The sequence below is a fragment of the Oncorhynchus nerka genome, linkage group LG2 (genome assembly GCF_034236695.1).
Source record: "Oncorhynchus nerka isolate Pitt River linkage group LG2, Oner_Uvic_2.0, whole genome shotgun sequence".
NCBI lineage: Eukaryota > Metazoa > Chordata > Actinopteri > Salmoniformes > Salmonidae > Oncorhynchus > Oncorhynchus nerka.
Window position 1 is genome coordinate 15342898 of NC_088397.1, and position 14795 is coordinate 15357692.

The window sequence follows — 14795 nt, forward strand, 5'->3', positions numbered from 1 at the left end:
ATATTCCCAGGTAAGAAGTTTTAGGTTGTAGTTATTATAGGACTATTTCCCTCTATACCATGTGTATTTCATTAACCTTTGACTATTGGAGGTTCTTATATGCACTTTAGTATTGCCAGTGTAAGAGTATAGCTTCCGTCCCTCTCCTCGCTCCTCCCTGGGCTCGAACCAGGAACACAACGACAACAGCCACTCTTGAAGCAGCGTTACCCATGCAGAGCAAGGGAAAAAAACACCCCAAGGCTCAGAGCGAGTGACGTTTGAAACACTATTAGCGCCCGCTAACTTGCCAGCCTTTTCACTTCGGTTACACCAGCCTCATCTCGGGAGTTGATAGGCTTGAAGTCATAAACAGCGCAATGCTTGACGCACAACGAAGAGCTGCTGGCAAAACGCATGAAAGTGCTTCGAATAAATGTTTACGCGCCTGCTTCTGCCTACCAGCGCTCAGTCAGATACTTGTATGCTCAGTCAGATTCTACGCAACGCAGGACACGCTAGATAATATTTAGTAATATCATCAACCATGTGTAGTTAACTAGTGAATATGATTGATTGATTGTTTTTTATAAGATAAGTTTAATGCTAGCTAGCAATTTACTTTGGCTTAACTGCATTGGCGTAACAGGCAGTCAGTCTCCTTGTGGATTGCAACGGTAGTTATTGCTTTGGACTAGTTAACTGTAAGGTTGCAAGATTGGGTCCTCCGAGCTGACAAGGTGAAAATCTGTCGTTCTGCCCCTGAACGAGGCAGTTAACCCACCGTTCCTAGGCCGGGATTGAAAATAAGAATGTTTTCTTAACTGACTTAAATAAATAAAGGTGTAAAAAATATTTAAAAAATTGGCAAAATTGGTGTCCAAAAATACAGATTTCCGATAGTTATGAAAACTTGAAATTGGCCCTAATTAATCAGCCATTCCGATTAATCGGTTGACCTCTAGCCAGCATCCCCGTGGAACACTTTTGACACCTTGTAGAGTCCATGCCTCAACAAATTGAGGCTGTTATGAGGGCAAAAGAGGGTGCAACTCAATATTAGGTGTTCCTAATAAAATATTATATAAGTCATGCTAATGAAACCTCCCAAAGTGCTGCCCAAATAATTCTACCTATATGTACATATTACCTTGACTAACCGGTGCCCCCGAACATTGACTCTGTACCGGTACCCCATGTATATAGTCTCACTATTGTTATTTTATTGCTGCTCTTTAATTACTTGTTCCTTTTTATTTCTTATTCATATTTTTTAAACTACATTGTTGGTTAGGTGCTTGTAAGTAAGCATTTCACTGTAAGGTCTACTACACCTATTGTATTCGGCGCATGTGACGAATAAAATTTGATTTGATTTTGAAATGGCACCCTATTTCCTATATAATCAATGCACTACTTTTGACCAAAACCCACAGGGTGGCTAGTGCACAACTGGGACAATGGCAGAGGAGGCTGGTGGGAGGAGCTATAGGAGGATGGGCTCATTTTAATGGCTGGAATGGAATTAATGGAATGGTATCAAACATGAGAACCACATTTGACACCGTTCTATTAATTCCATTCCAGCCATTGCAAGGAGCCCATCCTCCCATAGTGCCCCTTACCAGCCTCCTCTGGAATAGGGTGCCATTTGGGACGCAACCCAAGACTCTTCTCTAATTTAAACCTATCACTCTCAAGACACTTTAAAAGCTGTATCCTATGGGTTAATAGTTATGCTGAAACAACACTGTGTGTAATTTCAGACAAGCTGGTGCAATGGCTCCTCAAATGGAAAAAGGCCTGAACAGGTTGGCTCTCTGAATGGACACATCCCCAGAGCAGGGAAACAGAGGTATGTATAGACATGATCTGTACATGGCTCTGGTCCATAGCGTTCATGCTGCTGAGATTAATGAACAGCATCAACAAGTGACGTGACACACTGGACCAGAGCTTATTTGGACAGTGCTGCTGGATTAAGAATGTCAATTATCTCTCTTAGATGACTTACTTGACTCACCTCTTGACCCCGTTGGGAGCGTAACGTGTCAACCATGACACTCTCCACCACTTTTCTGCGCTTTCGCCTCGTACCTGGTTTCTGTTGGTTATTTTGTTGCCAGGATGCAGTGGTCATGGATATCTGCAGTGCTTACTGTTTTCAGTAGATGGTGCTCTTCAACCAGTTAAATGTACCTGGTCAAAATGTCTAGTACAGTGGAAATCATGATGACAAAAAAAGTGCAGGTTATATTACACAGATGATATTACCGTTACAGTTGAAGTCGGAAGTTTGCATACACCTTAGCCTAATACATTTAAACTCAGTTTTTCACAATTCCTGACATTTAATCCTAGTAAAAATGCCCTGTCTTAGGTCAGTTAGGGTCAAAACTTTATTTTAAGAATGTGTGATATCAGAATAATAGCAGAGATAATGATTTACTTCAGCTTTTATTTCTTTCATCACATTCCCAGTGGGTCAGAAGTTTACATATACTCAATTAGTATTTGGTAGCATTGCTTTAAATTGTTTAACTTGGGTCAAGCATTTCGGGTACATTTACATTTACATTTAAGTCATTTAGCAGACGCTCTTATCCAGAGCGACTTACAAATTGGGTAGCCTTCCACAAGCTTCCCACAATAAGTTGGGTGAATTATGTCCCATTCCTCCTGACAGACCTGGTGTAACTGAGTCCTGTTTGTAGGCCTCCATGCTCGCACATGCTTTTTCAGTTCTTCTCACAAGTTTTCTATTGGATTGAGGTCAGGGCTTTGTGATGACCACTCCAATACCTTGACTTTGTTGTCCTTAAGCCATTTTGTCACAACTTTGAAAGTATGCTTGGGGTCATTGTCCATTTGGAAGACCCATTTGCGACCAAGCTTCCTGACTGATGACTTGAGATGTTGCTTCAATATAGCCACATAATTTTCCTGCCTCGTGATGCCACCTATTTTGTGAAGTGCACCAGTCCCTCGTGCAGCAAAGCACCCCAAACATGATGCTGCCACCCACGTGCTTCACGTTTGGGATGGTGTTCTTCGGCTTGCAAGCCTCCCCCTTTTTCCTCCTAACATAACAATGGTCATTATGGCCAAACAGTTCTATTCTTGTTTCATCAGACCAGAGGACATTTCTCCAAAAAGTACAATCTTTGTCGCCATGTGCAGTTGAAAACCGTAGTCTGGCTTTTTTTATGGCGGTTTTGGAGCAGTGGTTTCTTCCTTGCTAAGCGGCCTTTCAGGTTATGTCGATATAGGACTCTTTTTTACTGTGGATATAGATACTTTTGTACCGGTTTCCTCCAGCATCTTCACAAGGTCTTTTGCTGCTGTTCTGGGATTGATTTGCACAGTTCATACAAAATTACGTTAATCTCTTGGAGACAGAACGCGCCTCCTTCCTGAGCGGTGTCACAGCTGCGTGGTCCCGTGGTGTTTATACTTGCGTACTATTGTTTGTACAGATGAACGTGGTACCTTCAGGTGTTTGGTAACTGCTCCCAAGGATCAACCAGACTTGTGGAGGTCTACACTTTTTTTTTCTTTTTTCTGAGGTCTTGGCTGATTTCTATTGATTTTCCCACAATGTCAAGCAAAGAGGCACTGAGTTTGAAGGTAGGCCTTGAAATACATCCACAGGTACACCCCCAATTGACTCAAATTATGTCAATTAGCCTATTAAAAGCTTCTAATGCCATGACATCATTTTCTGGAATTTTCCAAGCTGTTTAAAGGCACAGTCAACTAAATGTATGTAAACTTCTGACCCACTGGATTTGTGATTCAGTGAATTATAAGTTAAACAATCTGTCTGTAAACAATTGTTGGAAAAACTACTTGTGTCATGGACAAAGTAGATGTTCTTACCGGCTTGCCAAAACTAGAGATATTTGTGGAGTGGTTGAAAAATGAGTTTTAATGACTCCAACCTAAGTGTATGTAAACTTCCGACTTCAACTGTATATGGTATTGATGTAGTTCCTGAGATGTTAGATAGACTTTGCTGAGACTTTGATCATTGTTTGCAGCACTCCTAACCGGCTAGTTCTGAGGGATGTCTGTGAAGCGCGTCTTGGACCTGGACAATCAGACAAATGGACCTCCAGCCAGTCAACAGGCTTCCAGAGACCAGCTCAGACCCCAGAACACCATCCAGTTGCCAGCCAGAGAGGGAATTCTCCAGAGCACAGCAAATGGAGAGAGACCCACATGCCCAGCACACTGCGGAGATCACCCGCTCGCTGTCAGCTAGCAGTCAACGGAACACCTAGGAAGCAGACGGAGTCTCTGACTCATAAGAAGCCACCTCACATCCAATCAAGCCCTGTGACATCATCAACACACAAAGCTGAACAAAGACTCCCAGCAGCCTCTCCTCCCTGCTTCAAAAATGGGTATGTCATCAGGGCGGCATGTAGCCTAGTGGTTAAGAGCGTTGGACCAGTAATTGAAAGGTTGCGGTTTCGAATCCCAAAGCTGACTACGTGAAAAATCTGCCAATGTGCCCTTGAGCAAGGCACTTAACCCTAATTGCTCCTGTAAGTCGATATGGATACATGTCAAATAAAATTACAATATAATAGATTGATAACTAAAAAACGGATAACTTTAAGTCTAGGAATTAGAACGTAGTTGATTTTTAAAATGTGAATTGACGTCTGATTCTGCTTGTTCGGTTCACACTTGTTCTGGTATCTGTCAGTCTGTCAGAACTAGAAGTGACACCAACCATAGAAATCTATGCTTGGAATCATTTGAACTGATTGTACCGTTGTCCTCCACTAGATGGCGGCCTAAGAGGGCATCAGACACACTGTGCCGGGACAAGAATCAAGAGACTGGGTGTGTGTCGCCACTGCTCAAGACACGCCGTGCAGAGTTCAGTGGTCAGTGTCTTACACACACACACACACAGAGAGTTCATTGAGGTGAAATCCTAGCTTACCGTTCATTCTTTCACACACAGTCCAAAACAATTCCTAGACAATGTGCTCAGTTTAGGGAGGCCTGATGAAGAAAATCTACACTTGTGGATGCTACGCTATTTTTGTAAAAAATGTATTATTTGTCTAAAAACATTTGTCTTAAATCTCGGTGCTCAGTCTAGGCTGTAGATCCACAGCAGTTGGAGGTCGCTTATATCTACATTGTCTTAACCAATTAAGGGTCAAACATACTTGTGTAATCAAGGTTTTTCCTCGTTAAGTGTTTTGTTGGAGTTTCAAAGAAAATTTTATTGGTCACATACACATGGTTAGCAGATGTTAATGCGAGTGTAGCGAAATGATTGTGCTTCTAGTTCCAACAATGCAGTAATAACTAACAAGTAATCTAACAATTTCACAACAACTACCTTATACACACAAATGTAAAGGGATGAATAAGAATATGTACATATAAATATATGGATGAGCGATGGCCGAACGGCATATGCAAGTAGATGGCAGTAGATGGCATAGAGTACAGTATATACAATGAGTATATGAAATGAGTAATGTATATATGAAATGAGTAATGTAGGGCATGTAAACATTATATAAAGTGGCATTGTTTAAAGTGAATAGTGATACATTTATTACATCCAATTTTTAATTATTAAAGTGGCTAGAGATTTGAGTCAGTATGTTGGCAGCAGCCACTCAAATGTCACTCAATGTCTGATGGCCTTGAGATAGAAGCTGTTTTTCAGTCTCTCGGTCCCAGCTTTGATGCACCTGTACTGACCTCACCTTCTGGATGATAGCGGGGTGAACAGGCAGTGGCTCGGGTGGTTGTTGTCCTGGAGGGCAGGTAGTTTGCCCCCGGTGATGCGTTGTGCAGACCTCACTACCCTCTGGAGAGCCTTACGGTTGTGGGCAGAGCAGTTGCCGTACCAGGCGGTGATACAGGATGCTCTCGATTATGCATCTGTAAAAGTTTGAGTGTTTTTGGTGACAAGCCAAATTTCTTCAGCCTCCTGCGGTTGAAGAGGCACACTGTCTGAGTGGGTGGACCATTTCAGTTTGTCCGTGATGTGTACGCCGAGGAACTTCAAACTTTCCACCTTCTCCACTACTGTCCTGTTGATGTGGATGGGGGGTGCTCCCTCTGCTGTTTCCTAAAGTCCTCGATCATCTCCTTTGTTTTGTTGAGTGAGAAGTTATTTTCCTGACACCACACTCCGAGGGCCCTCACCTCCTCCCTATAGGCTGTCTCGTCGTTGTTGGTAATCAAGCCTGCCACTGTAGTGTCGTCTGCAAACTTGATGATTGAGTTGGATGCGTGCATGACCATGCAGTCATGGGTGAACAGGGAGTACAGGAGAGGGCTGAGAACGCACCCTTGTGGGGCCCCAGTGTTGAGGATCAGCGGAGTGGAGATGTTGTTTCCTACCCTCACCACCTGGGGGGCGGCCCATCAGAAAGTCCAGGACCCATTGGCACAGGGCCGGGTCGAGACCCAGGGTCTCAAGCTCAATGACGAGTTTGGAGGGTACTATGGTGTTAAATGCTGAGCTGTAGTCAATGAACAGCATTCTTACATAGGTATTCCTCTTGTCCAGATGGGTTAGGGCAGTGCGCAGTGTGATTGCGTCGTCTGTGGACCTGTTGGGGCGGTAAGCAAATTGGAGTGGGTCTAGGGTGTCAGGTACGGTGGAGTTGATCTGATCCTTCACTAGTCTCTCAAAGCACTTCATGATGACGGAAGTGAGTGCTACAGGGCGATAGCCGTTGAGCTCAGTTACCTTAGCTTTCTTGGGAACAGGAACAATGGTGGCCCTCTTGAAGCATGAGCAGTGGGGTTAACATTTAGCAGGTGTTGCTGTGTCTAACCAAACCTCCCCCTGCGTTTCCCTCTTCTTCTATATTGTGTTGGCAAGCCTGACCATTTTCCTGGTTGGATAAACAAATGCTTAACTTTATGGCCTTGTTAAAAATGCCTGCAGTAAACAATCTCTTGCCTTCAGACTGCTTTTCTTTTAACTCTTTCTCGTTCAGGAGACACAACATTTAGCTGTGTGCTTTAGCCAACTCCTGTGGCTATCGCTGTCATGTCATATATGTAGGCAACCAGGCTACTGTCTCTTCAACAAGGGTCAAAATGGAACTGTTTCGTTGTTTAGGTTCCCGCTGGGGCCACCCATACGAAAACGTTTATCAAAGTCACTTTGGATAAAAGTGTCTGCTAAAGAGCATATATTTTATTATTCCTTATCTGTTTTACATCTTCCTCAGGAGATTCCCAAATGTCTGTGAGATGCAGCCCAGTGGAGTCGGAGCAGGATTCTGCATCAGAACCATCTCCAGAAAGAGAGGTGGACAGTTCCTCAAAGACGGACGACAGGCTCTCTGTCTCCCCGGGAGACTCAACATGGAGGAGACGTGACTCTGGGATGAATGGATCTCCTCCACAAAACACAGAGGTAGGACTATAGCTGTGTCTCAAGTGGGACCCTCTTCCCTAGATCGTGCACTATAGTTAATAGGATGCTGTTTGGGACACATACAGTTGACTGGCCTCAGGATTCACATAAATATATGTCTAGTGGAAAACAATTGCTTATACTTACTAGTCTGGTACATAGTTATTGGTCGTAACCATACTTGTTAGCTAGCTAGGTTGAGCATTGGCTAGCTTTTTCAGGCATTGTTAGTGTTGGCTAACTCAGTGTTGCTAGGTCTATTCTTCCACCCTATACAGATAGTCCTGATTCAGCTGAGCTGGTAGCTCCATATCTTGCAACAGGATAACACCCCAGGGTAGCTTGGTCGATAGAATAGTATAGAGTCTTGTAAAGTGTGGCTGTTGAAAACAAACTGTAGCGAACTATATGAGAACAAACTGGTTCGTGTAGGTGCATTTGCAGGCTCATACGTTTTCGTTTATTGTACGTTTTCTAGTTGATTGTAATCATTTCTATGGGATTTTGTGTGAGGTTAACCCCTGTGACTAATAGTCCTACCTGGTGTGCTTTCAGAAGGAGGGGAAGGGAAGCTCAGGATCACTGCAGAACCAGATCAAGAGGACTAGTGGTTCACCAGGGACGGGCCCCAGGGGAAGTGTCCCTGTCCCAGCAGGCCACCGAAGCCAGAGCCCAGATAGTGACGACCCTCCCGACCGCCCCTTGATGTCATGGGCCAGAGGTGCATCCACAGGGTCCCCGAGACACCTCCTCTCCGCTGTGGCTTCAGTGACCCAGGCCACACAGGAGAAGCAGTTTTCCTTTAGCAGGCCTCCCCTCCGGGCTAACCTCACAGACAGAGAGAGGAGGCCTCCAACCAAGTGTCTCTCCCTCCATCTCAGGCTGAGGCGGCCCAAGCCCACTTCCACAGAACCTAGTAAGTTGACCCATTGTTTAACCCTTCATAGCATATGGATCAGAACATACCATATCACGCATAGACTGGCGGTATGATGTCACATACTACTCTGTAATATGAGTGTTGTTACGCTGAACCAACATTATAAACGAAGCAAAATGCCCTCCTCACCCAGTGGCGTCAGTAGAGAATATCATCCGGCCCCAATGGATGAACAGGCGAGGAAGCGGTTTCAGCTGTATGTCTTAGTGGGGTTCAGGGCCATTACATAACAGACTGGCTAGTATCACGATACTCGATACTAAAACAATACCACAACAACAACAGAAAGAAGGCGTATTAGACAAATTCCCAGAATGGCACTTGATCCAGACAGATAAACTCAGCTACAGTTTTGCAATCCGTTTGACTTTGTTTTTACTACTCTAAGTGCAAAACAACATAATGGTCATTTATTTGAATGGTAAATCTGCATTGATAAACCGGGTGAATCAAGATGTAGCCTAGGTCTATTCACAATACAGGTGAATGCATCATATTCAACAGGATTGTGTGCATTGAGCTTGTTGTAGCTGATATTATGGGGCTACAGATGATAAGCAATCCTTTCCATTTAGGACTTATTTTATTGCCAACTGTTAGAACATATTATTTTATTGTACTGATCAACATTTGCATAGAAGAAGCAATATCTTTTATCAAAATGTGTGGTGTCTCTTTAAGAAAGTAATGAGGTCATTTGCAAGGCAGAATGTGGCTGTGGAATCTGACTTTGTGGCTATGCAAACCAGACTGGAGGCGAGGGAGACTAGGGGTGCGTTGGTAAACTCACTCTGGCTAGAGCAGATGAAAAACGGATGAATTTACAAATGCACAACACCTGTTGAATATTACCGGTGTCAGTAAACCTCGGCAAAAAAACACAAGTAAATTGTTGCCAGAATCACAGTTAGTCACCAACGCTCTAGATAACATGAAAACAGCCTAACCAGCTCTGCTGGAGCGAGTAAAATGGTCAGAGTGAGGTGTTCTCTCATTTATCTCTGGAAGTAGCTAGCCAGCTACAGAACGCTCGGATCAACCTTTCTCCTCAGCCAGAGCGTCCAGTGTACACTCTGAACGCTCCCGAGAGCGAAACACTCTGAATTTACGAAAGACCCAGAGCACATTCTGACACACTGTAAGCAATTTACAGGGAAGCTCCCTCTGTTGGCATGGTGCACCACCACCGTGGCGTTAGAATGGATCCTCTGGAATGACCTAAGCTCCACCCCTATAACCGACACTAACCTTAACTTCTATGCAACTAAGCCACGCCCATAGCCACTGATTGGATCTGTGGTGAGCTGCATCCTTAGCGAGGACCTGTTCTAGCAGAGACCCATGGGCTTCCTCTCTCTAGCGGAGTCTTGGCCCTTCAAATCCACAGTGATTAGGTAGTAACGAGTACAGGAGCCTTCATAATGATGACGACATGGGGAGCTGGGGAGCCAAGAAGCGGTTGGAAAAGAGAGGAAACTCAAGCTTGGGTTTGTAATTTTTGGTACAGGCAATATTTGCCATTAAGATATATTTTTGTCAACATGGGGCTGGGGCATCACCAGGGGAATGACGAGGACACAACATCCGATGAGGATCCTCATCTGGTCTGCATTTGTTCTCTCTTCTCCTAATGGGTCCTAGTTAAAGCTTTACAAGCTCTTTGTGGTCAGAGATGTGTAGCCAGAGGCGGGCCTGGGAAACCATCAGCTGTCAGCGGTGCTGAGAGATTAATGCCTGGCTCCACCGCAGAGGGGTGGCTCACTTTTTTTGAGGTGTGTGTGTGTGTTTGTGTGTGTGTCTTCACATGCACTCAAAGTGCTGACAAGGAAAATACCATAGTTATAACGAGAGAAGACTTGGTTATTCTCAGTCCCCTTTGTCCCTCCATGTTAATGTACCTTGCATGGTGGAGGAGAGAGAGGAGGCAGGCAGGGAGAGAGCGAGCGAGAGAGAGAGAGGAGGCAGGCAGGGAGAGAGCGAGCGAGAGAGAGAGAGGAGGCAGGCAGGGAGAGAGCGAGAGAGAGAGAGGAGGCAGGCAGGGAGAGAGCGAGAGAGAGGAGGCAGGCAGGCAGGGAGAGAGCGAGAGAGAGAGAGGAGGCAGGCAGGCAGGGAGAGAGCGAGAGAGAGAGAGGAGGCAGGCAGGGAGAGAGAGAGAGAGAGGAGGCAGGCAGGGAGAGGAGAGAGAGAGAGAGAGAGAGAGAGAGAGAGAGAGAGAGAGAGGAGGCAGGCAGGGAGAGAGCGAGAGAGAGAGGAGACAGGCAGGGAGAGAGCGAGAGAGAGAGAGAGGAGGCAGGCAGGGAGAGAGCGAGAGAGAGAGGAGGCAGGCAGTGAGAGAGCGAGAGAGAGGAGGCAGGCAGGGAGAGAGCGAGAGAGAGAGGAGGCAGGGAGAGAGCGAGAGAGAGAGGAGGCAGGCAGGGAGAGAGCGAGAGAGAGAGAGAGGAGGCAGGCAGGGAGAGAGCGAGAGAGAGAGAGAGGAGGCAGGCAGGGAGAGAGCGAGAGAGAGAGAGAGGAGGCAGGCAGGGAGAGAGCGAGAGAGAGAGAGGAGGCAGGCAGGGAGAGAGAGAGCGAGCGAGAGAGAGAGAGAGGAGGCAGGCAGGGAGAGAGCGAGAGAGAGAGAGAGGAGGCAGGCAGGGAGAGAGCGAGCGAGAGAGAGAGAGAGAGGAGGCAGGCAGGGAGAGAGCGAGAGAGGAGGGAGGCAGGCAGGCAGGGAGGGAGGGAGGGAGGGAGAAGAAAAAAAATGGCGCTGCAACACCAGGGTTATGGGGAGGAGGGGGGGGAGAGACAAGTAGTTACCCAGATTACTGTGGCTAGCCAAAGCTTCCTATAAAGCCCATTAGTCCTGTGTCTGTCTACTGGCACTTGACCCACACTGACCCAATCTACTTCCCCCTCCGACTCTGGGTCCTTCCGCTGCTACCAGGAGCTTCTAGTCCCCCTTTAAATGAACCCATTGACTTTGTGTGAGCAGCTAACAACCATCTCCAGCTAGGTCTGTGATCCTATGTCAGGATTTATTAATCTGTATTTATGCCAAAGCTATTGGTGAACAACAGGATATAGGCTAATATTGCGTACTTCATCATAATCAATGTGATATATTAAAAGGGGAGGTGCATTTAAAAATGTGATTATTCTTAAAAAAAGGTGATGCTATTTTCACACTGTCTTAATATCACTGAAATTATGATAATGCCCTTTTTGTGTAAGAGATGTTAGAAAACAATGCCTTGAATTTCAGCTTGTTCTGATGGGATGGAACTTTTGGCCCACAGCATGACATCACAATGTGATCTGATTATAATAGACCAATGAATGTTCATCTGGGTAAGGGGATGGGCTCTAGACCATCCTATCAGCCAATCAGGGCTGTCTATGTAAATATCTCCACATTTGTTTCCTAACTCCCACACAATCAGACGGAGTGTTTGAAGGGCGAAAGGAGGCTCAGGGAAATGCACTCAGTTCCTGATGTTTGGTATACTCTGTGTAAATTATTAAAACATATATATGTTGGAGTTATTTTCATTAAATAAACAGACAGTGATTTATAAGACATACAGTGATTTACAAATAAAATTACCAAGACTGCTTGGGAGCTTTAAAAATCGCTCATCCTCCCTACAGTGTATTAGCTAATCATTCATCAAAGTAGTCATTTTGAATACAAATATATACCACTCCAATCCTCTTAAGTCCTTCAATGACTGTTAGTGTGCCAGCAACTGACACACTCATTAACACACTGACTTGAAAGTGACAGTCTCAGTCGTGGTAGAGCACGGAAAGGAGCTTCTGCTCTCAACTTCAGTGACAGTCAGTGTGCCAGCAGCTCCTTTGTGAAGCCACCCCATTGACACACTAACTAACGGTGTCAGTGTCACTTCAAGGTGCCAGTCCCAGTAGGTGGCACCATAGATATACAACAGTTATGGGTGGTACAGCAGGACAAGTTGCTCCAGTTCTGGCTAGCTGAGCGTCACAGTCCAGATTACTCCCCGGCAAGCCTATTACCCTGGGCCCACCAACCCCAGCTTTGGCATGGACCGGCCTCAGTGTGTGTAGGCACCTTACTATATACAGTACAATCCCCTCACCTACAGACTGGTGTCTCTCTCTGTCTCTCTCTCTCTCCCTTCCCTCATTTTGAGAGGAAGGCTAGTATATTCTGTAACTATCTTCCGCTTATCATTTAAGCCCAATGTTTTTACACCCAGCTGCTGCAACAGACCACTGGCCTGTAATATTATCACTTCCCCGTGTTTGTTTAACGACAGAGTATAATCACCATACTAAGTCGAGTGTCTCTGTGTGTCAGTTGTGCTTTCCAGTGAGGATGAGGAGGACATGGATGATGAAGAAGAGTGCCCCAGGCTGAAGACCCCACAACAGAGCCCCAGGCAAGGCCAACCCACCCCAGAGGAACATGTACCCAAACAGGTAGGAGGGATGGGGGGGGGGCATGGGTCTCTAATGATCATGTACATCATCACATGTCGGAGGCCTATTCACTTTAAGTGAGCAGAATTCTAATGATATGGTTCTAATTCCATGGTTGCCTGGACAAATAACATATTGTCTGGTTTTGAATAATATTAGAGCATTTGACAGTCAGAGAGCAACAAATCAAGCAAACAAATCAAGATGGACATGTTTATATGCAGTACTCAGAGAGGACAGTGCTCAGAGAAGCCAGCTATTTCAGACTTGGATTGAGAGGTCAGACTTGGAGAAGACAACATTGTAGCCTGTATCACGACTGAGGTGAGGTTTGCCAGCTCTTGTCAGCTAACTGCCTGTCTGTAACACATGTAGAGGTTTAGCTAGCTAGCAGACAGTGGGGATTGGGAATGTGTAAGTAATAAAAGAAACCAGTCTGGTGCTGTGAGATAATTAGTAGTAGAAAGCCTCCCCAGTGGATGTTTTAGAAGAAGCAGGTAACTCTGGTTAAGATCCAACATGTTTGTTATTGTGTTTCGGGACACTGTAGAGGAACAGATGTAACCCCTGTTGTTGAGCATCTTGAATAGAGCTTCCCATCTCTGTTCTAGGATTTCTATGTTGCTCAGTGCAGTGTCTCTTCTTTTACTGTAGCTGGAGGGACCTAGCTGAAGGGCCTCCACCTTAAACTCCATCCACTGTAACTTGTTGCACCTAAAAGACAAGACATCACCAATTGAAAACATTCTAGGAAATCGTGGTCGATTTAAAGCATTTGTTTCCAAGAGGGCCTTTGTTTCATGCCTGGGAAGAAATCTATTGAAGCAGTTGAGGTGGATATGAGGTGTTTTATGCAATGCTGTGAATTATTTCAATGTGTGCCGGTGCCTCTGTGTTGTGATTGACAGGCTGGAGAGAAGGTCACGGGGTCACAGAGCGTATCGGAGCACCAACCTGGCAGCACACAGCCACTGCCTCCTATCATGGAACTGTCCTTCTCTACACTGCACGCTGGGGTGGTCCGAGCGCAGGCCAATGGAAACCTGGTGGTAAGACACTTTGGCTAGTGGTGTGTGTGTGTAGGTCACTCTATCTTTGTGTACACATAGGCGCGTGCTTGTGCTCCACATTCAAAATTAGTTGAGCATAATACCTGTGAGTTCCAAATTTGTGTCTCAGTTGAAGCCTTTATGAATGTAAGACAGAAACAACCAGGTTCTTTCCTCACTGTCCTGATTTCACATCAATATTTGCCCAGCTTCTTTCTTTCTTTCCATGCTCTCTTCCAGATAGCTTCCCCCTTAATGTGATTGGCCCATCACTAGTTTTTGTTCCTGGTTTATATTTTAATAAAGGACATGTGTTGTCCAACGTCTTAATGGGCCAGTCCTCACAAAATAGGGCTTTACATATTACACTGATGGGACGGATGGAGAGAGCTGGAATAAAATAGAAGATCAAATATGTGTCGCTACTTTGAACACTTGGAACACAACCTTCACTGGCAGTCTCAAACACCCACATGCCAGTCTCTTACTGGAACAATAACATGATAAGCAACTCAAGACCCTAACTGGCAAAACATCGGCAGTTTATCACCAGGTGTTCTCCAAACTCCCATCAAATCCATTCAAGGGCCATAAAATCCTTTAACAAGCAATTAAGAAATAGTGTGGTGCTAATCCCGCGGTGAATTAAACCGTGGTCAGTGAGTCCGGAGCAGTTGCCTTGTGGTCAATAGATTACTGTGTCAAACTGTTGTTGTTTTCCACTGTGAGGTCAGCAAAACAACAGGGAAGTAAGTCCCCATTGCCTATTTTTTTATTTTATTTATTTATTTAGCTGCTTTTGTCATGTCTGGAAACTTTCCTTCCATTGTTGAACGAGGTCTTTTTTATTGACAACCATTTTAAACAGAATATGTATTATTCTGTTATGATTGGTATTGTTTCCATAGCAACCATGCTAAATATGTCCAATGTGATTACCTATTCAATCCTTTCAGATCTACACAAGTGCATCTGG

At 45.0% G+C, this 14795-nt stretch overlaps 1 protein-coding gene across 2 annotated transcripts in view; it reads left to right on the forward strand.

The window, feature by feature from the left end:
- LOC115132015 (sentrin-specific protease 7-like) overlaps positions 1 to 14795 on the forward strand; it is a 31311-nt gene that overhangs the window by 3065 nt on the left and 13451 nt on the right. The window contains exons 3-9 of one of the 2 annotated variants that reach the window (XM_029664186.2): positions 1746 to 1834; positions 4020 to 4385; positions 4777 to 4877; positions 7206 to 7393; positions 7949 to 8309; positions 12649 to 12770; positions 13679 to 13819. In XM_029664186.2, the coding sequence (XP_029520046.1) occupies positions 1746 to 1834; positions 4020 to 4385; positions 4777 to 4877; positions 7206 to 7393; positions 7949 to 8309; positions 12649 to 12770; positions 13679 to 13819 (1368 nt within the window). The remainder of the gene's footprint in view (positions 1 to 1745; positions 1835 to 4019; positions 4386 to 4776; positions 4878 to 7205; positions 7394 to 7948; positions 8310 to 12648; positions 12771 to 13678; positions 13820 to 14795) is intronic. The other variant, XM_029664196.2, reaches the window with a different exon arrangement.